This window comes from Eubalaena glacialis, chromosome X (genome assembly GCF_028564815.1).
Source record: "Eubalaena glacialis isolate mEubGla1 chromosome X, mEubGla1.1.hap2.+ XY, whole genome shotgun sequence".
NCBI lineage: Eukaryota > Metazoa > Chordata > Mammalia > Artiodactyla > Balaenidae > Eubalaena > Eubalaena glacialis.
This window is the reverse complement of record NC_083736.1, coordinates 8,475,504-8,496,767: the sequence shown is the minus strand read 5'-3', so window position 1 is coordinate 8,496,767 and position 21,264 is coordinate 8,475,504. Positions and strand designations below refer to the sequence as shown.

Here is a 21,264-nt window from a genome sequence, read left to right as displayed (position 1 = left end):
GTAGTGAAAGCTAAGAATCTCTCTGTCTCCCTGTCTCCCTGTCTCCCTGTCTCCCTCTCTCTCTCTCTCTCTCCCTCTCTCCCTCTCTCCCTCTCTCCCTCTCTCCCTCTCTCCCTCTCTCCCTCTCTCCCTCTCTCCCCCTCTCCCCCCCCCCCCCCCTCTCTCTCTCTCTCTCTTAATCGGAGGCCTGGAAATTAAATTACAGGAGTTCAGAAAAGAAAAAGATAACATTTGGCACACAATCTGCCCCTACTCTCACACCTCTATGTGCTTGGTGAAACCCCTGTTCATCTTTAAAACCCACTTGCATGTTGCCCTCCTTCAGGAAGCTTCCCCCATTCTCTTCTCCCCCAGTCTTTGGCACGGGTCTTTTGTCATGTTGGAAAACCATTTGTTTGTATGTTCTCTCCCCTGATAGACCATAAGATCGCTGTGAGGAGGCAGGGCAGGTGTTACCATTGCTTGTCCCAGGACTCAGCACCTAGAGGGACTTCAGTATTTGGTGAAAGAATGAATGGCATTTTCATTTCTCAAAAAAAGCTTTTAAAGAAAGCTAGAAAATAAACCATGCTATTTTTTTTTTAAGGTGGGAGAATGGCATGCATGCTTCGTAGTAATTTATTGTTGAGTAGTTTAACAAGAATATCGCTACCATGGCAAAATCTGGATAAAAGTAGTAAAAATGAGATCCGCTGTAGATATCAAATGAAAATCCCTTCCTTTCTGGCAGCACAGAGGCCAAAGGTTCAGAAAATTGGCTGAACCTCACTTTGCATCTCGATATTTTGTCATCACTTAATAAAATTAACCAACATTTACAGCGTAGACACTTGCATAAAGCGCCACGCCAAGTGCTAGGGCAATAAAAGAAAAAAGGTCCAGTTCTGAGCAGCTGCTATTAAATCATTCTTACGTAAATTGCCCCTGAGCACTGGACTCACATCGTGTCCATTGATGTCAGGGTGAAATCCCATCGCATGGCATTTCCCGTTAGCACTCGAAACTTGTACATGCTTGTCGAAGTCTTACTCTCCCAGTGTGGCCATTGTTGCCTGCGCAGCATTTTATTCATACTTCTTTGAGAGTGCTTTTCATTTCTCTTTTGGCTGGCTGGACATGTTCCTCTCTTCTGAAACATGGGTCAGCAGAATAAGATCCGCACGCCAAATCCAGCTTGCTACCTGCTTTTGTAAATACAATTCCATTGGACAGCCACGATCTTTCATTTCTGTAGTGTGTACGACTGCTTTTGCGTGCTACAGTGGCAAAATTGAGTAGTTGCAACAGAGACTGTCTGGCCTGCAATGCCAAAAATATTTACTGTCTTGGCCTTGGTAGAAAAACTTTGCTGACCTCTGTTCTCATATTTTTGAGAGATTCTTGAAAGCAAGGGTTATGTTTTATTCTTTTTGGTTCCGTCCCCAACATCAGTACTTTGTATTAACTCAACCAACGAATGTCCGAGTCTTACTGTGTGCGAGGCGGTGTTCCCGGTGCTGGCTGTACATCCCTCAAAGAGCAAAGTCAAGTCTCTGCTCTCGTAGAGCTGATATTCTAATGCTGGGGCCATGGGGAGAGACGGAGCAGTGAACAAACTAATAGACTATGTCGGCGATGAACGTCATAGAAGAAAACAAACCGAGATGGGGGAAGAAGGGTTGCTGCGATGGGTGGGTGGGTGGGTGGTCGTGGTGGTCTTAGGGGAATTGCTTTCATGTGGGTTCACAGAGAAGGTGACATCGGAGCGGAGAGTCACTCCAACGACCTTGCCAAGGGGAGGCAGGACGTGCGTGGCGTGCTTGAGGAATCACAAGGAGACCATGTGCCCAGAGCAGAACAAGGGGTAGCATGGGAGGAAATGAGGTCACTGTCTGAGTCTGTGTTTTCTGGGGCTGGTTTTATTCTGGTGAATTTCTCCCTGAGTGAGATGGGAAACCCCCGGAGGGTAGAGCAGAGGCGAGGCAGGCTCTGTCGTGTTTTAACAGGCTCTGGCTTCTGAATGGAGGATAGACTATGGGCGGGGGGGTGGGGGGTGGCAAGGGTGAGCAGAAGCCAGGAGACCATTTAGAAAAAATACTGCGATCATCCAGGTAGGAGAGGATGTTTGTTGGCTTGGTCCATGATCATAGAAAGGGGATGAGGAGGAGGCCAGAATCTGGCTTCTCGAGCCATCTCAGTGCCTGGCATTCGGTAAATGTCTCTTCAATAAAATGTCAGCATTTCCATCGGGATCGGCAGTGTAATCACCTCTAGAAATTCTGATTGCACCGCTCCGGGATGGAATTCTGGCACCTGCCTAAAAATAACAATCATCAAAACTCTCCAGACATAGTTGACGCTCAGCCCCCTGTTGAGATCCATCTGTAGGCGTTTCTGTTTCACCTGAGAACGAAGCAGACCACAGGGGCTACCTTTTTCCTTTACGTGCTTCTGATGGGAAGTGAGAAGAAATTTGATGTAGAGAGAATTCTGTTTTTCCATGATGAACCAAAATGATGATTCATGGGTAAAACCTTTCCATTTCTTCCAAGCTATCTGTAGGAAGGGTTGGCCGGGAACAAGTGGGGATGGTAAGTTTCTCACAACAGCAGCCCTGGGGTTTCCATTGTAGGTTGTGGAAAGATGAGAAAGCTTTAATATTTCAAATCTCAGCTGCCCATTTATCCTTTCTTATGTAGTTAACATTAGCGGATGGCTGGAGAGGTCTTTAAGATGCCAGGCTTCTATGAAGCCAGCAGCTCTTTAATTTTTAACAAGCTTAGCACATACTTTACACTATAATGATCCGTTACCGTTCAGTTGATAGCAAGATGAGCATTAGTTTAACCAAAGCACCCCGTGGTATTTCTGAGGGATGCTATTTCAGAGAGGGTCAGGGCATTCTAGAAGTTGCGAATTTTGTAAATAAATGGAGGTGTGAATACAGAAAGGCTGATTGTCAGAATCACTAAGCATAGCTTTGGATGTGAAGCCTTCCTATGAATCAGGCTGAGAAAACCCCCCCGGAGTGTGATTTGAACCTTGCATCTACTGTGGGTGAACTGCACGATTCTCCCACAGCCCGCAGTGGGCTGCATCTAATATGCCCATCACCGTTGCGCAGACCTCTGCTAATGGCCTTGAAAGGGAGAAGGTTCAAAGAGACTTGGTTCCCAGGCCTGCTAATGAGCGTGAGGCCTCTTCCCTCTTAATGAGCAGGGGTTTATGTGGGATTCTTCACCCTCCCGTTTTGGAAGGGGAGGCAGGCGAGAGTTCACAAAAGCAGCAAGTCTTCCCGGCAAGGGGAGCGTGCAGCTGGGCCACCCGAAGGCCGCCTGGAGCAACAAAGCTGCCGGAGGTCGTGCCCGGGCCAACGTGGCTCTGAGTGTGAGGCTGGACCTCCTGCTAGCCTGGCCTGTCGCTGGCGACAGTGACAAGCCCTTGATGGGAGATTTCAGGCTGGCAGGGCTGTGCAGGGTCCGTCGGCAGCCCTTGTAAATCTCCTCGGACGAGTGCGACTACCTTCAACTGCTTTCTCAACTGTAATCGTCCCCACTGTTACAACTTAGCAAATGAATATTGTAGCCACGAAAATCCTTGTTCTAATGAACTATGTCGTTATTAGTCATTGGTCCCCAGGCTCACCGCAGCCGCTGAAAAGGCCCCCAGATATTTTTCTTTGCTTCCCTCTGCCCACCCACGTCCCACCGCTGGACTAAACAATAGAATTATTCAGAAGAGTAACAAACACATGCCAGAAACGTTGCCTCTATCACAGTCATCTTTGTGAAAGTCACTGTTTTTTCTCGGGAATGTATTTTGGAAACTGACGTCCCCTGCTGAAGCATTATCATTACCCCTGAAATCACGTGTTTGATTTCATACACATTTCATGCCCATTTCTACAGTAAGTGCCTTTCTCCTTCTCTGAAGCCTGGTTCGGTATCGCAGAGTAGAGGCCCTTAAAACACATATACTTAACCTGTAAGTTCATAAATTCAAAGTTATGAAAGACTCCATAGTTCATTAATTAATGTTTCTACATTTTCATTTTCAGCGCAAGGAAAACTTGGCCGTGACACAGTAAGATTATTGTGATTAGATATGGAAATCACAGTTTCAAGAACTTGCCAGTTTGGAGTGAGACCCTTTAAAGAACAAAATTGCAAAAAAAAAAAAAAAAAAAAAAAAAGTGCTGCTTTCAGTGACGGGAACCTTGAGGAAATGTTAGCTGGTCTGCTGGCTTAGGGTGTTTCCCCACACCCCGCATTTCCCCAGTGAATAGAGAGAGAATTATTTGGAATGTACACACATTTACCCTTCCGTGACCTGTGTTGGGAATGATTCTGAGATGTGTTCAAAGCTGACAGCCCCCCATGGCTGACCCCCTCGCGCCTAATCAAATCTTACGTTCTGTTTCCAGATAGCTGATCAGCTTCCTTGGATTTTGCTGATGACCCAGGAGAGCTTTGCCTGAAGATGGAAACACTGGAGTCGGAGCTGACCTGCCCTATTTGTCTGGAGCTCTTTGAGGACCCTCTCCTGCTCCCCTGTGCACACAGCCTCTGCTTCAGCTGCGCCCACCGCATCCTGGTGTCACACTGCGCCACCAACGAGTCCGTGGAGTCCGTCACTGCCTTCCAGTGCCCCACCTGCCGACATGTCATCACGCTCAGCCAGCGAGGTCTAGACGGGCTCAAGCGCAACGTCACCCTGCAGAACATCATCGACAGGTTCCAGAAAGCTTCTGTGAGCGGGCCCAATTCCCCCAGCGAGACCCGCCGGGAGCGGCCGTTCGACGCCAACAGCATGACTTCGGCCGAGAAAGTCCTCTGCCAGTTCTGTGACCAGGATCCTGCCCAAGACGCCGTGAAGACCTGTGTCACTTGTGAAGTGTCCTACTGTGACGAGTGCCTGAAAGCCACTCACCCGAACAAGAAGCCCTTTACAGGCCACCGTCTGATTGAGCCCATCCCGGACTCGCACATCCGGGGGCTGATGTGCCTGGAGCACGAGGTTGAGAAGGTGAATATGTACTGCGTGACCGATGACCAGTTAATCTGTGCCTTGTGTAAACTGGTCGGGCGGCACCGAGACCATCAGGTGGCAGCTTTGAGTGAGCGCTATGACAAATTGAAGGTTAGTCCGATCCGCCTTAAGCCAAACCTCTTTCTGCCAGCAAATGTCACGGAAAGAAAAAGTATATTTACTGCTAGCTACGTGGCAGGTGAAGGTTTTCTCTTCGCCTTTGTTATCTGATTCGTTATAGCACGTCCTTTTGGCAGCCTAGCCATGTTACACAATAAGGGTATCTTGGAAAAGTTGACTGCTGCTTGTAATGTTAGCGTTGTCAAGGTGAGGGCGAATTCGGAAAAATCTGGATCATTTTCAATCCTTGCAGTTGAGAGAGAGCGAGAGAGAGAGCGAGAGAGAGAGAGAGAGAACGTGCGCGCGTGAGAAGGAATGGCAGATGAAATCTGGGTTTGGGCATTTTGGGGGCGTTTATTTTCCTTACTCATCAGGGAAAACTCATTTCACTTGCATCGTACCTGTATCTAGTTACTGCCCAAACAGAAGAATAGAAGGAGGAATGCCTATAGCAAATGTGGGACTTTAGAGGACATGTGACCTTTTATTCCTTGCGTAAATGATATCCAGCGTATTGGTGAACTAGAGTGTCCCGATCGTCTCGGGTTTCACGAAAGAATTCCTTTTCGTGGAGGCTTTTTATGCCATAAGGTTACAGGCAAGAATGTTTGAACTTCACTTTTAACATGAATTAGGAACCAAACTCCACCTCAGGGAATGATAATTAATATGACTATACGTCAGATTTTAAAAATCACTCTCTAAATATGGAGAGAGAAGGCACCAAGGGAAGAAATAAGCCAGGCCTCCAGGTGTCTGTTCATCTGCGGGCGACGGCGGGTCTAATTATTGCAAACTCGGCCGAGAGAGTTTGCTCTGATCATGAGACGCTCTGTCTGCTCTGTTCACCAGCTAATTTTAGATAACAAGATGCCAATTAAAAGGAAAGGAAGTATAAATTAAGAGCTTTGCGTAAATATATATTGAAGTCCTTCCTCTCGGGACAAACACACACCGTGTTGTTGAGCAAACAAAATGAATCACGTGATCAAAAGTATTACCGCTCAGAGCTCATCATCACGTCTCACAAATGGTTCCTATCACTTCTCCTCGGCGCTGATGGGGGCTTGTGTTTACCAGGACCACGTAGTTTATTTGGGGGATGCTGGGATGAATGGACCACATCTGTGATTTGGTTTGGCTCTTTCTTGGTATGCTGAGGGAGTGTGGCATGCCGAAGTGAATCCTTGCTTCCAAACGTCACTTGGGGAACAAAAGCATCACCTGGGCAGCATGCCTCACTCAAAGTGAGGTGACTACTATAAAACCATCTTTAGGGAGCTGAGCCAGAGGATCGAGGTGATACAGACAAGGGAAGACAGACGCTGACTGGTTTTCTAGTGTCGTGCACGAAGGTAGCCAAAAACACACCTCCAGAGTTCTTAATAGCAAAGGCAGTGCGTGTGTGAATTGTGCCGCTAAAACAAATTCTTCAGAAATTGCTGTGGCCATCAAATTTTAGAAACCAAGGCGATCCCTCCATCCTTTTTTGGTGGGGGGGACAGAATGTTTAGGATGATTGAACATAGGTGTTTTTTTTCCTTTTTTAAAAACTTGAAGTATAGTTGATTTACAGTGTTGTGTTAGTTTCAGATGCACAGCACAGTGATTCAGTGATATATATTCTTTTTCAGATTCTTTTCCCTTTTAGGTTAATACAGAATATTGAGTAGAGTTCCTGGTGCCATACAGTACGCCCTTGTTGGTTACCTATTTTATATATTGTAGTGTGTATATGTTAATCCCGAACTCCTCATTTATCACCCCCCCATGACCACCTTTCCCCTTTGGTAACCATAAGTTGGTTTTCAAGGACCTAGGTGTTTTTGCTTGCCGAAACGTAAAGCTGCCAGATCGGTTTTTTTTTTCAAAAAATGTTCCTTTAATTGGCTTGACACTGCGTGTAATGACCATTTGTCAAAGCCACAATGAGGTTCCATATTCAGCAGCTCCCAGACTTGATATTTAAACCTGATCCTTGAGTTCTTCTCATGACTTGTGTACCGTCACAGAGGAGTTCTTAGTTATTTACATCTCCAAATTTAAGAGGTGACACTTACATGCCCTAGCCCGTTTTGTGATGAAAATGAAACTCTTCAATTATGAGCCCTGCACACTTGTCTAATCAAGCCAGTGGGTTAGCGGTCATTTATACTGTCACCGGGAGGGCCTGAGAAGTAATGATCTAGTGGATTTATTCTTCTAATTCCAGAAATATAAGCATATAAACAGCACCCAGTGCACCAAAACACATTTATAGCCGCTCAACAAAATATGCTTATAAGCATTTATTTACAGCCGTTTCACAAAATGTGCTTATGAACATTTAAACAAATAACATGCTAGCATAGCCTGTTTGTTCTAAAACATGCCACTTAGGTTAGAATTTTTTAAAAATCATAGAATAGATGACATTTGGGTGTCTGGCACTTCAAAACCTAAGTACAATATAAACATTGAATTTTTGAAGAAAGTAATAGCATACTGAAAGGACCAAAACCAAGAAAGGGTATTTTTGTTAATTACTTTGATCTGAAAAAAGTAAATGTGTTTTTTTTTTCTTTTGGTTTATTAACCATTTTTTTTAATGTCTTTATTGGAGTATAATTGCTTTACAATGTTGTGTTAGTTTCTGCTGTATAACAGAGTGAATCAGTTATATGTATACACATGTCCTCATATCTCCTCCCTCTTGAGCCTCCCTCCCACCCTCCCTATCCCACCCCTCTAGGTGGTCACAGAGCACCGAGCTGACCTCCCTGTGCTATGTGGCTGCTTCCCACTAGCTCTCTATTTTACATTTGGTAGTGTATATATGTCCATGCCGCTCTCTCACTTCGTCCCAGCTTACCCTTCCCCCTCCCCGTGTCCTCAAGTCCGTTCTCTACGTCTGCCTCTTTATTCCTGTCCTGCCCCTAGGTTCATCAGGTAAATGTGTTCTTTTAGTGTATTTTCCTGAGGCTTTAGCACCTCGTACAGAAATGGATTTGTGATGATGTGGAAACACAAAGCATGTAGGAATTTGAGGATGCTTTCATTGATAACATGATAGATTTGTTTTACTTATTTGAATATGTAAGGATTCAGGTGTCTGCTGTTTGAAAATGTTTTTTTTTTACTTCTGTTAGTAAAAGTCCATTATTTGAAGAGGGGGAATTCTGCAGTGATTACGAAGAATAATTATTTCTTGCAATAACACTCAACTTTGAGGGACATTTTTTACTCACATGAGCTCTCAGTATACGTGTGTTGATATAGAGGATTGGAATATACTTTTGTACATTACACCTTTTTTTCTAGACACAAAAGGAAAAAAACATTTAAAAATTCCAGCATGTAGAATTCATGCAAGCAAAATCTTTCACATCATTTGAAGTAGCATCAGGAATCTAATGCTTTCAGAGACTATGCATTGGGAAGTACTCTTAAAATATTGAAGCAAAGAGAAAATTAAATCAGCACTTCCTGAACTCTGTTTTAAGATAAAAAGAGAAAAGTCTTCCTGACAAATGCATAAGTCTCTAAATGGAGCATATCATAATGTGCACCTTTTCACATCATTTTGATTGAATTTTAAGAAGTCTCTCAGTCCTCCAAACTTGGATCAAAAGTTTGATTTGTGAACCACATAACATGTAAGAGAATTTAATAGAACGCATTCCGGAGTTTTCAAGGAATTACGATGCAGTAATTTCTTTTCCTCTGTTCCAGCATACAGTGTTGCAGCTCTTGTTTCTTTCCTCTAGTTACACCTATAAAAATACACAAACCAAGAAAAATTGACCTTTCCTTGCCCTTCAATTTCAGCATAGTCCGACTTCAAGTCAGCTGAAGCTGAAGTTCCAAATCATTGTTTTGCTTTTCTGACTCTAATTGGCCTTCTGTTGGCCGAGGGAGTTTATTTGTAAAATACCCCTTTCAATGGATCATCCCGTTATAATTTTATAATAGTTTGATAAAGCTTCCAATTAAATCTCAGCCTTCCTCTGTAGCCCTTCTCATCTGGAGGTGAAGACATGGGATTTCACTCTTCAGCTTCATTTATAGATCATAAGGGTCTATATTTTTTAAAGTCTTGTACTTTATTTGCCATTGGGGAAGTTGTAAGTAGAAACTGAGCTAGACTTTTTCCTTTTTCCTTAGAGCTTCTATAGCTTGTTTCTTCTCTGAAAATAGTAGCCGGTTTAGTGCAGGTTCCAGTGAAAGGGTGTGTGTGTGTGTGTGTGTGTGTGTGTGTGTGTGTGTGTGTGTTGCGTACATATGTGGATAGAGGCCAGGGATGCTGCTACATCCTACAGGGTGCAGGATGGGCGCTCCCACATAGAGTTGTCTGGTCCCAAATCTCAATAGTGCCCAGGTTGAGAAACCTTCATCTGTGAGAATTTAGTGTTTGTCACCGTATGAATTTGCCACGACTGCCACAACAAGGGACCACAAACTAGGTGGCCTAAAGGAAAGAAATGTATTGTCTTACAGTTCTGGGATCCAGAGGTGCTAAATCAAGGTGTCAGCAGAGTTGATTCCTTTTGAGGGCTGTGAGGGAAGAATGGATTCCAGGCGTCTCTCCTTGGGTTGTAGGTGGCTGTCTTCTCCCTGTGTCTCTTCACATGGCATTCTCCCGGTGTGCTTGTCTTTGTGTTCAGATTTCCCCTTCTTGGCATAATTTTTTTTTTTTCTGGCCATGCCACGAGGATGCGGGATCTTAGTTCCCCGACCAGGGATGGAACCCAGGCCCCCTGCAGTGGAAACGCAGAGTCTTAACCACTGGACTGCCAGGGAAGTCCCAAATTTCCCCTTCTTAAAAGGACACCAGTCATATTGGATTAAGGGCCCACTTTACTACAGTATGACCTCATCACAGCCAATTAGAGCTGCAATGATGACCTTATTCCTAAATAAGGTCCCATTCTGAAGTATTCGGGATTAGGACTTCAACATATGAAATTTTAGGGGCCACAATCCAACCCGTAACAATCACTCCAGTGTATACCTAGTTATCCAGTCAGTTGAACACACGGTATGTCCCCCTCAAGGATTTCATCACCCTAAGTTAGGCAGAGACCTTTGGCTCCCACTTCTCCATCACCCACCTAAGACTGACCACAGGGTCTTGCAGGTAATGAATTCCCAATAAATACTTGTCAGCTGCTTCACTGATGATCAACTGTTAACACTACATGAAAACGTAAATTCCATTCCTCATAATATTGCAGCTATTCATCCGTAAACACGATAAAGAATTCTATAAGATAATCTCTAAATAAGAGCACAGCCAGATATTACATTATATTTTATCCAGCTGGATGTGAATGATTATTTTGGTCTGGATTGCATTTCATTGGTTTAAATTTAATGGTGTGAATTTTGATAAACTAGATCTCAAATACTTGGAGAAAGCTCACCTTTGTTTTATGCTCCTATGTGATGGACACTTGATAGACCCATTATACCTACCATTTCCTTTATCCTCCCATTAACCGTATCTGACATATGGGTTTTTATTTATTTATTTATTTATGGCTGCGTTGGGTCCTCGTTGCTGCACGCGGGCTTTCTCTAGTTGCGGCGAGCGGGGTCTACTCTTCGTTGCGGTGTGCAGGCTTCTCATTGCGGTGGCTTCTCTTGTTGCGGAGCACGGGCTCTAGGCACGCGGGCTTCAGTAGTTGTGGCACACGGGCTCAGTAGCTGTGGCTCGCGGGCTCTAGAGCGCAGGCTCAGTAGTTGTGGCACACGGGCTTATTTGCTCCGGGGCATGTGGGATCTTCCCGGACCAGGGCTTGAACCTGTGTCCCCTGCATTGGCAGGCGGATTCTTAACCACTGCACCACCAGGGAAGCCCTGACATATGGGGTTTTTTGAGAGGTCACGCAAAAGTAAGTTAATGTATGCTGCATAAATGAAGGCAATATGAACAGAAACAGTCTCTCTCCTTCACGGAGCTTAAAGTTTAGCAGAGAGTGCCGGTGGGTAAACATTTTCTCTGGTGGTGGTGGAAGGAGGCACGCTGCCCAAAGCAGGGATGACACCAACCCCAGACCTGAGAGATGGAGAAAGGCTTCCTGGAATAAGGGCCATTACACCTACCATTGCCAAGCTATTTATTAGAGAACAATGTTGAATTTACTAGATGTCCGTAGATTGTTTGGTATCATTCTTTTTTTATTTTTCCCACTTACCATAGATTGTTTGGTATCAGTCATTCATTTTTATTTTTCCCACTTACCACATCCCTTGTGCAACCCCTGTATCTTTTTTCAGACTAGTTCACAAAAATTCTAGGCTAGATTTTAATCTAACATGTAGATATACCTTATGACATTTTGTCACACGATGCCACTGGGGGTATGTGAACGTCAGACACATGTCTTCCAAAATGTTTTGGTTATATGAGGTCTCACCAGTTCCACCTGGCCCCTTCAAATTGTGATTCTGCTTGTATTTATTTCATGGGAACATTTCTTTAGTCTGCAATATATTTTTTAAAACTTCCCATGTGACGAAATACAGTTTCCAAATATTTGTCAAATATGTTAAACCTATATTTTAATTTTCTTAGTTGGGTACAAAAACTATTTATGATATACGGAGTAAAAGAAAACATCTCTAAGGATATGTTCTTAACAGTAAGTTTAAGGCTCCATCTTTCTCCTCTCTCCTTCTCATCTGCCTATTCCCCCGAGGAGTCTCCTCTCCCTCCTTCAACTGCGGATAGGAATGTCTTATTGCCTGATGATTTATTGTTATTGGAATCATTTTTGAGAAGCTCAGAGAGTTCTGGGATATGCACAGACAAGTACGCAAGGTACCTTTTAGTCACATGGCTGTGGAAACAAATGTAGTTTTTGAACGTGTTGCTTAGCTTAAGTTCCTCTGTAAAACAGGGCTAATAATGTACTTACTTGCTTAGAATCATGGAAAAACAAGATAAAATGTTTCACGTAAACCCTCAGCCTTGCGCCTGGCAATATATTATAACGTAAAAATACTGTAAGAAACCAGGGGGTTAGAATGGCATGATGGTTAAGGTGTGGAATTTGGAGGCAGACCACCTGCCAATTAATTTTTTTTCTTTTTTCTTTTTTAATTTTTATTTATTTATTTTTGGCTGTGTTGGGTCTTTGTTGCTGTGCGTGGGCTTTCTCAAGTGGTGGCGAGCGGGAGCTACTCTTCGTTGCGGTGAGCGGGCTTCTCATTGCAGTGGCTTCTCTTGTTGTGGAGCACGGGCTCTAGGTGCGCGGGCTTCAGTAGTTGTGGCATGTGGGCTCAGTAGTTGTGGCACACGGGCTCAGTAGTTGTGGTGCACGGACTTAGTTGCTCCGCGGCATGCGGGATCTTCCCGGACCAGGGCTCAAACCCGTGTCCCCTGCATTGGCAGGCGGATTCTTAACCACTGTGCCACCAGGGAAGCCCTGCCAATTATTTTTTAACCAGTGCTTGTCTTATTTGCGTGTGAGGTAAGAGTCCACGTTGTTGCTTTCATGGGCTTTGTAGTTCTGTGTCTCAAGCACCTGGCGAAGGGCGGGGGCATGACAGTGAATAAATGCTTGTTGATGGACAGGTGCGGGATTGATGGGTTAGAGGCGTGTTTCGGGATTCGGAGGAGGAAAAGCCAACTCTGGGTTTGAGTAGACAAGAAACTGTGCTTCAGGGTGGTGGGCTTTAAGCCACCTTGACAGATGGGTGGATTATGCATCAAAGAAGAGCGAGGCGTTCCTCAGGAGTGAGGCCAGCAGAGACCTGTTGGCAGGAATCCGCAAGACAGCTTAGGGATTCTAGACAATGCTGGCTAGAGCCCAGGGTGCCGATGGAGTGGCCAGGAGGGAGGATGTCGGAAGAGTCTTGTTGGGAGAAGAGTTTGAGTCTTTGAGTGCCAGGTTAAGGGTTTGGGGCATTTTTCCTCTTCTTTATAGCATAACACTCACTGAAGGAGTTTTGTTTTTGTGAGAGAGGCTGATGTCATGTAGATTTTCTGAAGGCAAGGTCAAATGAGGATATCAGAAAGGTTAGGGTCATTGTGTCCACAGAAGAAACAGAAGGGGGAAAAGATGTTCACATTACTTTAGATTTTGTGGTCTCTTTTTTAATACGCAAAGTGAAGTAGTGTCATAGGTCAAAACCTCCCACACTCAACAGAAACATGCAAATAGGTGAGTCAGTATCTTGTCCTTGAAGACCAAGGATAAATAGGAGTGGTCATTGATGAGTGGCTCTTGGGTCCAGACATAAATGTGATTCTTTTCCTGCTTCCCTACTGCAGCGACATACTGGTGACCACGTGTGCTTATTTCTTCTGGCTTTTTGATCCACTTATAAGGAGTTTGCTGTTCAAGCCTCTGAATGCCTACCACAGACTTCAGGAATGTTTTAGAGCCAGATGCAACCTTGAAGGTCATGTTCTTTCATCTCCATTGTGCAAATGAGGAAACTGGGGCTGACAGTGGTAAGAGGGGTGACCCCACATCACCTGGGGAGAGGACTTTGAACTAGGACTAGAACACAGTTCCCCTGCTGCCCAGTTGTTCTGTGTCTCTTCGGCTACTTCTTCTCCAGCTAACAGTGCATTACCTTTCAAGTGGTTCCTTTGAGGTTTGGAGACTTAACTCAGTGATTTTACACACACAGCTGGCCGGGCTGTAGGCCACCATCATGGATGGTGGATGATGCCTCTAGGGCCACCAGAAAAGCTGCCTTAAGGTATCTCCATGCCAACATTTTCTCCAGTTGAGCCAGCGTAGACTGGGTTGTCTTGAAGGGCCAGATCTCATGCCAGGAGCTGAGTTCACACAGATGGCCCCCAGATGACCTTGGGGACACCTCAGAGGAAAGGAGATACTCGTGTGGAAACTAATGAATTGTCCTTGCAGCTTCCATGGGCTCACCGATTTCCCTCATAGGGTAATTTTTTCCTGAATGTCTTAATATATAGTTAACTGCTTAATTTTATTTAAATATATAAAGTGGGTAAATGTTAAGTGAGGAGTATCTATTTGTGCATGGTATTTGAATTTAAGTTGTAAAGTTTTGAAAGAACACAATTCGTCTTGATTAGTTACGAAGTTAAAGCTAGCAGGATTTGCTGAAATTACATTAACTAAATATTTCATTTTTTAAGGCTGTGATATTCAGAATTCTCTTTCATTCTCCATCATTGACAAATCATAAATTAGGTTCTTTTTAGAAAGGCTGGCAAATTTTTTGACACTGGATAGGTAAAATAATAAAGAGGACACAAGTGGCCTGAGGAAGTGAATGTAGCTAAAGATTGGATATATTCTCAGTATGTGACATTCTGGAAAAATCTGATAAAACTATCAATACACTTACAAAATCCACTTAAAACTTAATTCACTTTATGTTTTAGACTTTTGGGCAGGATACTTAAGGACTTTGCCTACCCATGAGGATAGCTTTTAAGCTGACAGAGGAGAATACATTTTGCATTTCTCATCAAAAAAGAAAATGCTTGTAAAGTGCCTGGCCTTGTGATTGGCACGTAGTAAGCGTTCCATGAACGTGAGGTATTATTATATCTGGGCATTTACTGTTACAATAAAGGCTTCATTGGTGTAATCCAATCGTGGATTTCCTGACAGTATCATAAATTACTCAGTGGTTATAGGGTCTATTTGTGTTGCTGGCTGACATGGGAAATTTTGAACAACCCTCTGGGGAATTATAATTGGGTGGAAACTTTGATTTGTCCTTCTTTTTAAACCAAGCTAAGTAGTAAAATGGACTTTTAAGAAGCAGTGAGCGGTGGACTGAAAGAAATGGCTTTAAAAACAAGCACCATTTTGAAGTCCAGGGGGACGAGCTAGTCTTTCATGTTCCTGGTTTATCGGATGGAATCAGCACCCCAGGTGTCGACAGAGGACCTCCAGCTGTTTCCGAGGAAAGAGAAGCTGGCATTCGGGTTTATGCCATGACTGTCACATTTCGACACAGATAAGACAGATGAGACAAATATAGGTGACATGACAGGCGGGCAGCCTGGACCAATCACAAGCTCAGTTGGCCAGCTTTCCTTTTTGTTGTAGATTGCCTTGGGTGTGTGAACGAAGGATGGAGCAAGGCGGCCCTGGGCTCTGCGTTAGCAGCTGTCTCCCTTAGAATAGGAAGAAGGAGGGGTTTCAGTATTGGATGGGGCTGGGGGAGGAGGAAAGCTCTGAAGCGAAGGGGCTTGCAGACGGAGGGGGAGGCCTTCAGCCCCTCCACTGTAGCGGCCCTGGGTGTTCTGTGCCATTGCCACAGAATGGATAGAGCAACGTGGTCATCATCTCCCTCCTCCCTTGTATCTCCTTTACTGCTTGTTGGGGAGAACAATCAGGCAAATAACAGGTTTTATTCATGGGGGTAGATTGGCTTCTTATTACTGAAACGATATGGGAAGCCTGAAAATCTTCTACTCCCTTTGTGTCTTTATAAATGATCTTCTTCCCCATCTGCTTTGTCAAATCCTGCTTTGAAAGAAAGAGAGAGAGAGAGAGAGAGAGAGGAGAGGAGAGAAGAAAAGAAAAAAGAAAAGAAAAGAGGGGCTTCCCTGATGGCGCAGTGGTTAAGAATCCGCCTGCCAATGCAGGGGACACGGGTTCGAGCCCTGGTCCGGGAAGATCCCACATGCCGCGGAGCAACTAAGCCCGTGTGCCACAACTACTGAGCCTGCGCTCTAGAGCCCGCGAGCCGCAACTACTGAGCCCGCGTGCCACAACTACTGAGCCCGCGTGCCACAACTACTGAAGCCCACGTGCCTAGAGCCCGTGCTCCGCAACAAGAGAAGCCACCACAATGAGAAGCCCGCGCACGGCAATGAAGCGTGACCCCCGCTCGCCACAACTAGAGAAAACCCACACGCAGCAACGAAGACCCAACGCAGCCAGAAATAAATATAAATAAATAAATAAATTTATAAAAAGAAAAGATAAAGGACCCATATTTATTCACCTAAAGGATATTTGTGTTTAGCTAATGAGATAAGCCCTGGATAAACTCTGGGAATGCAGAAATGAGTCACAAAGACACGTCGTCGCTTTCATGGTCTAGACATAATTATAACGTGATAAGAGTATAGAAAAGGGCTATGAAAAGAGTCCATGAAACTCAATCCATGAGATAGTTTTTAATATGACTTACAGTCCAAAATTGCTGACTGAGGTGTTGCTCTCTGGAAATTGCCTAATTCCAAAAGCTGAAGGGAAAACACATGTCAAGGAAAAGCAGTGTTCAGAGAGGACAACAGTGACATTCGCACCACGCATCCCTTTGGAGTGGCAATCAGGGCAACATAGGAGGACTCCAGTCCGTGAAAAAATCTGGGCCAGACCCTTTCTTATTAAAGGTCCTCTGATCACGGGCTGAACTGCTAGCGGTTCTCACGTGCTTTCCTCAGAGGTCTCCGTTTCCTTCCTGACCGGGGCTCATAGGTCGGGTCCATATCCAGGCAAGGGAGCAGTTTATGTCATTTCCACTGTGGAAGGACCCATCTCTAGGAAGACGCCGTGAGAGGCCACTGGAGGAAAAGCTGTTGTGTGACCAAGCCAGCTGGGGAGCTGGCTTTATCTGTTAGGGAATTTTTACGAACTTAGGTGTTAGGATGAACATCCTGGCCTGGTAGAGAGGTTTATTTCTCGGTCCTTTCACCCTTTATGTGGCTGTCCAGAGCTCAGATGCTCTTCGTTGGTGGCGTCAGATTTAAGGCTGAGAGGAGTGAAACAGGCAGCCTTTCCGACTCATGCTCAGTGTGGCCTGTCGCTTCTGGAAGATCGAGGAGACCCAAGGTCCCCATACAAACTCCACCCAGGAGGGAAGTGCTTTTCTTGCCCCTGGATTGTTGAATAAAGCACTGGAGAGTCCCGGCCGACCAGGATCTCACCCATTTATAGTGTTCAGCTCGTCAAATAAAGTGGTTCCAGTTTCTCCTTTATTCTAGAAATTCATCTCGAAACGTATTAGGCAAGGCCATCACGCTGCCTTTGTACCTCTAGAAAACAGTCCTGTAGGTCAGGGCTGTGGGGTGGTAAGGGAGGGAGAGTCTCTTTCAAGATGCTGCTTGAAGTTGTTTTCAGATGTGGTTCAAGGGTATTTGCTTATTCAACACTGAGAACCAGCTATTACCAAGAGGAATAGCTAGCATTTGTAAATCTCCAGATTGACAGTTTGCAAAGCACTTTCAAGTATTATTTGATCCTTGGAACAACCATGTATCCCCTGCAAAAATATAGGAGTGATAATACCTGCTCATTCGGGATCTTGGGAGGATTAAGTGAGATAATATAGGTCTAAGTGTCTAGCTCAGTGTCTAGTGGGTGGGGGAAGCTGGGTAAATAGGAACCTCCTTAATCACTTGGAACGTGAGGTCATGGAAATTAAATAGCATTAACTATGGTTAGAGAAATCCGAGTTTGGGGGTTCAGACCCAGGGACCCCATCCTGCCCCGAACTAATCATCACCTATGATTAAGGCAGAAAGAACTATGGCCCAAACATGCCACACTTCAAAAAAGTAATGAGAAGGAAAAAGAGCTTGGGTGATGGAGAGACAAAGTGCTTTTGCCTTAACTTCTGACACAAGGGCTCCCTGGACTAAGCAAAGAAATTTCCTTTAAAGTTTGAAGCTGATCTATTTTCCATTCTAATATAAATAATGGAGTAAAAATACAAAAATGAAATACGGAAATCCATGTGGAATAATTTTTATTTACTTACAGTAATGTTGAATTATTCAATATTCACTGGCTACTCTATACGTTAGTGTTAAATGAAGGAATGAATGAATATCTGATGATCCCTAAATTCATTCCATCACTTGAAATGTGATGATTTATTTGCCGTGGTTAAAAATGTAAATTTAGCATCTTGGTCTATGAGTTTGACATTTCAAATCTCTTAAGAGACCTAAATGAATTCTTATTCATATTTAGTTATTTTTGGCAAAGCATGTACACAAGTGAAAATGGTCACCACGTGTCAGTCAATAAAAAGGTTTGGGGTCTGTTATCCATTCCCCTCTCTAGGATTGCTTATCAGTCAGAATTGTAGGTTTAAATTAGTTTCTTAGACCAGAACGTCTCAAATATAAATGTACACAGGAAGTACTTGGGGGTCTTATTAAAATGCAGGTTCTGATTCAGCAGGTCTGAGACAGGCTTGGAGTCTGATTTCAACTTGTGCCCTGGCCTTGCCATTTTAAATTTGTGTGAACTTAGGTTAAGGGAAAAAAACCACAACTAACTTCTCCAAGACTTAGGTGTTCATCGGTGCAACAGAGGTATAATTGAGGATTAAACCCGGTAATGCTTGACCCTTAGGAAGCCCAAGGTTCCTCTCTCCATTGCTATTCTCCCCTGAAGGCTTCCACCCCACCCCCCAACTTATTTGCAAATTTTAAGCCTTCTCTGTAGTTATAAAAACATTCTAGATTCTTCTAAGAAGTTAGACAATGTAAAGTTGATATAAATCAAAGTGGGTAGTCTTCCTCCTCAAGCCTTCTACCTCTTCCTCTACTAACTCCAGTTGATTCTTAAAGGACTAACTCTAGGCTCACCGAGGACTACTCTAGGTTTGCTTTTCATAAAATTCTCTAATCTCAGACATGCCATGTTGTCTTTACTACCCCTTCAGAATTACACTGCATTCCATATTATTTTATAAACATTTCCGGGTTCAAGCCTTCCAGCCCCAACCATTTGTTCATTTCTCAAGCTCAGCGCCTGTATCTCATAGTTCTTTGGTATCTGATTAGTCATTTTTCGGTGACTAGAGCATTTCTAAAAGCTACAAGGTGTTTTATCAGTAGTAAATACTTGTAGAAACAAATGGAACAGCCCATAATAATTTAATCAGATGATACAGTACAATTTGCCCATCAGGTAAAAAAGGAAAATCGTAGCCCACCAGCCATTCTTTTGAACTTTGAATACATAAGCAAGCAAAATATTGCCTTTTAGGTCTCTGCATTCATTTCTGAATCGACAAATTGCTCCCCAGTGATTTCTTTTGAGAAAGTATTATAGAGAGACCATTCAATTTTTTAAAGACTTTAGTTCAGACAGAGGTGATGAAATATTTGTCATTCACAAGGGGCAGGATAAAATAATACTATATACACACATATATATATATATATATGTGTGTGTGTGTGTGTGTGTGTGTATAGTATGCATATTTTTAATGTATATTAGTTTGTTCCCTGCTGCCTCAGAACAGTTATCTTTAATTCCCCTTTGAGGCAGGATGGTAAGAAATCATGAAGACCTTAGGGGGTAAACTTAGCAGCACACAATTGCCTTATTATGACAACTTGAAGGGCGAGGGGTATCTAGTGGATCAAGGCCGGGAATGCTGCTCAACATCCTGAATAAACAAGACAGCCCCCATGGCAGAGAATCATGCGGCTCCAGATGTCCGTGGTGCCAAGGCTGGGATACCTGTAATTAACCAGAGCATCTTTGCCGGCAGTGCAAAGGGGAAAGCTCAGTTTCACTCTCAGAGGCGTTGACTTGTTTGTGTGACCTCCAAAACCAAATCTGTTTTGAGACTAGAAAGCTCAGCCCTTGCAGAATCCCCTCCCACCATCTGTGGACGCCCTGAGCGGCAGGCTGGCGGCCGCCCCAAGGCTGTGCACGGCAGGCTTCCTCCACCCCAGGCCCCCGCCCTGTCTTGAGCAGTCTGGGCCCGCCCATGCCGTCCTCCAGGCTGTTTCAGCAATATTTCAACCTCCAAAGGCTTATTAAATATTCTTTAATCCCTTCCCCAAATGTGATTTAGGTGCACTTGATATTATCTCCTATCCCCCGGATTTCCTAGCTGTGGCAGTTCACGTTCAGGACTACCTTCCAGGGGTAGCTGTCTTCCAAAGGAACTGTTTATATGTATATAGCTCTGCATGTGTATCTGTGCAGAGCTGTAGATTCTCAGCTTCTCAAGTCGGAGACTTGGAATGGCATAAATCAGATGTGAGTCTTCAGTGCTGAGGCTGAAGTTATTTAGGCATCGTTTCCAAGTGTTTGTTCCTGCCGGCAGATACTATTTATTTCACGAGAAGTACGCGTCTTGGAAGCCCCAAGCTGGAAGGGCCTTTGTTGTTGTCTAGTCCAGTGGTTCTCGCCCTGGCTGCACAGAGGTCACCTTGAACAGGGGCCCAGCCGGATGGAACAAGATCCTCTGGGGTGCAGCTCAGGCCCTGAGATTTTCCCCATACTCCCCAAGTGAATCATTCATTCATTTATATTGAAGTATAGTTGATGTACGATGTTGTGTTAGTTTCAGGTGTACAGCAAAGTGATTCAGTTATTCTAAGGTGCAAACTTGGTTGAAAAACGTCAGTCTTGCCCAACCTCTCAATTACAAATGGGGAGACTGAGGCCCAGATGAGTTTCTAAAGGCAGGAGTCAGCAAACATTGTAGGAGCCAGCTACTAAATATTGTCATATGGTTTCAGTTGGGACCGCTCTGAAAGCAGCCCTAGACAGTAGTAGACAGGATGTAAACAAATGGGCGTGGCTGTGTGCCAGTGAAACTGTATAAAAACAGGTGGCTGGCCAATTTGACCCGAGGGCTATAGTTTGCCAACCCCTGGTTTAGGCCTCACAACTGGTTAGTGGAAACCCATATACCAGACCACAAATATACCAGCCTTCAATAAATGTTGTTCCACTTGATGTAGTCTTTCTGTTTGAGGCAGTGTCTACAACATACCCAATTTCTGTAGAAGTTGAATAAATACCTTTATGTAAGTTAAAACAAGTATCTTAATGTAGATGCTTTTAGTCTAGAGCGCAGAAATTTTCATTATCTGTGTTCTTATGAGAGGTCTTCATTTTGAAGATACCTATCAAATTTAAGATGATAATAATAATAATCACAATGTCTCAGTTCTACTGAAGTAATAAGCCAGTCAGTAGTATTTCTGTCCAAGGGATTTTTTTCAACTGGAAAGGCAGAAAATAAGACAATATGATCAGACCATCAATGCAAGAAGAAAAAAAAATTCTGCTAAGGAAAACGGGTTGTGATTTTTCTTTTCAACCAGTGAAGAAATCAGTTGTAAATCTCTAATTCTTTATCATTGTTCTGATGATCTGTGAGGGGATATTTTATTCAGATTTCTTTTGAATAAATCTGAGCAAACTTGAATATTAT

The 21,264-nt window shown here is 43.9% G+C and overlaps 1 protein-coding gene across 4 annotated transcripts in view; it reads left to right on the top strand.

The window, feature by feature from the left end:
* The window catches only part of MID1 (midline 1), a 376,934-nt gene that overhangs the window by 246,722 nt on the left and 108,948 nt on the right, over window positions 1–21,264 (top strand). For all 4 annotated transcript variants that reach the window (XM_061178725.1, XM_061178723.1, XM_061178726.1 and 1 more), the window contains exon 2: window positions 4,403–5,118. In XM_061178725.1, coding sequence (XP_061034708.1) covers window positions 4,459–5,118 — 660 coding nt within the window. In that variant the 5' untranslated portion in view covers window positions 4,403–4,458. The remainder of the gene's footprint in view (window positions 1–4,402; window positions 5,119–21,264) is intronic.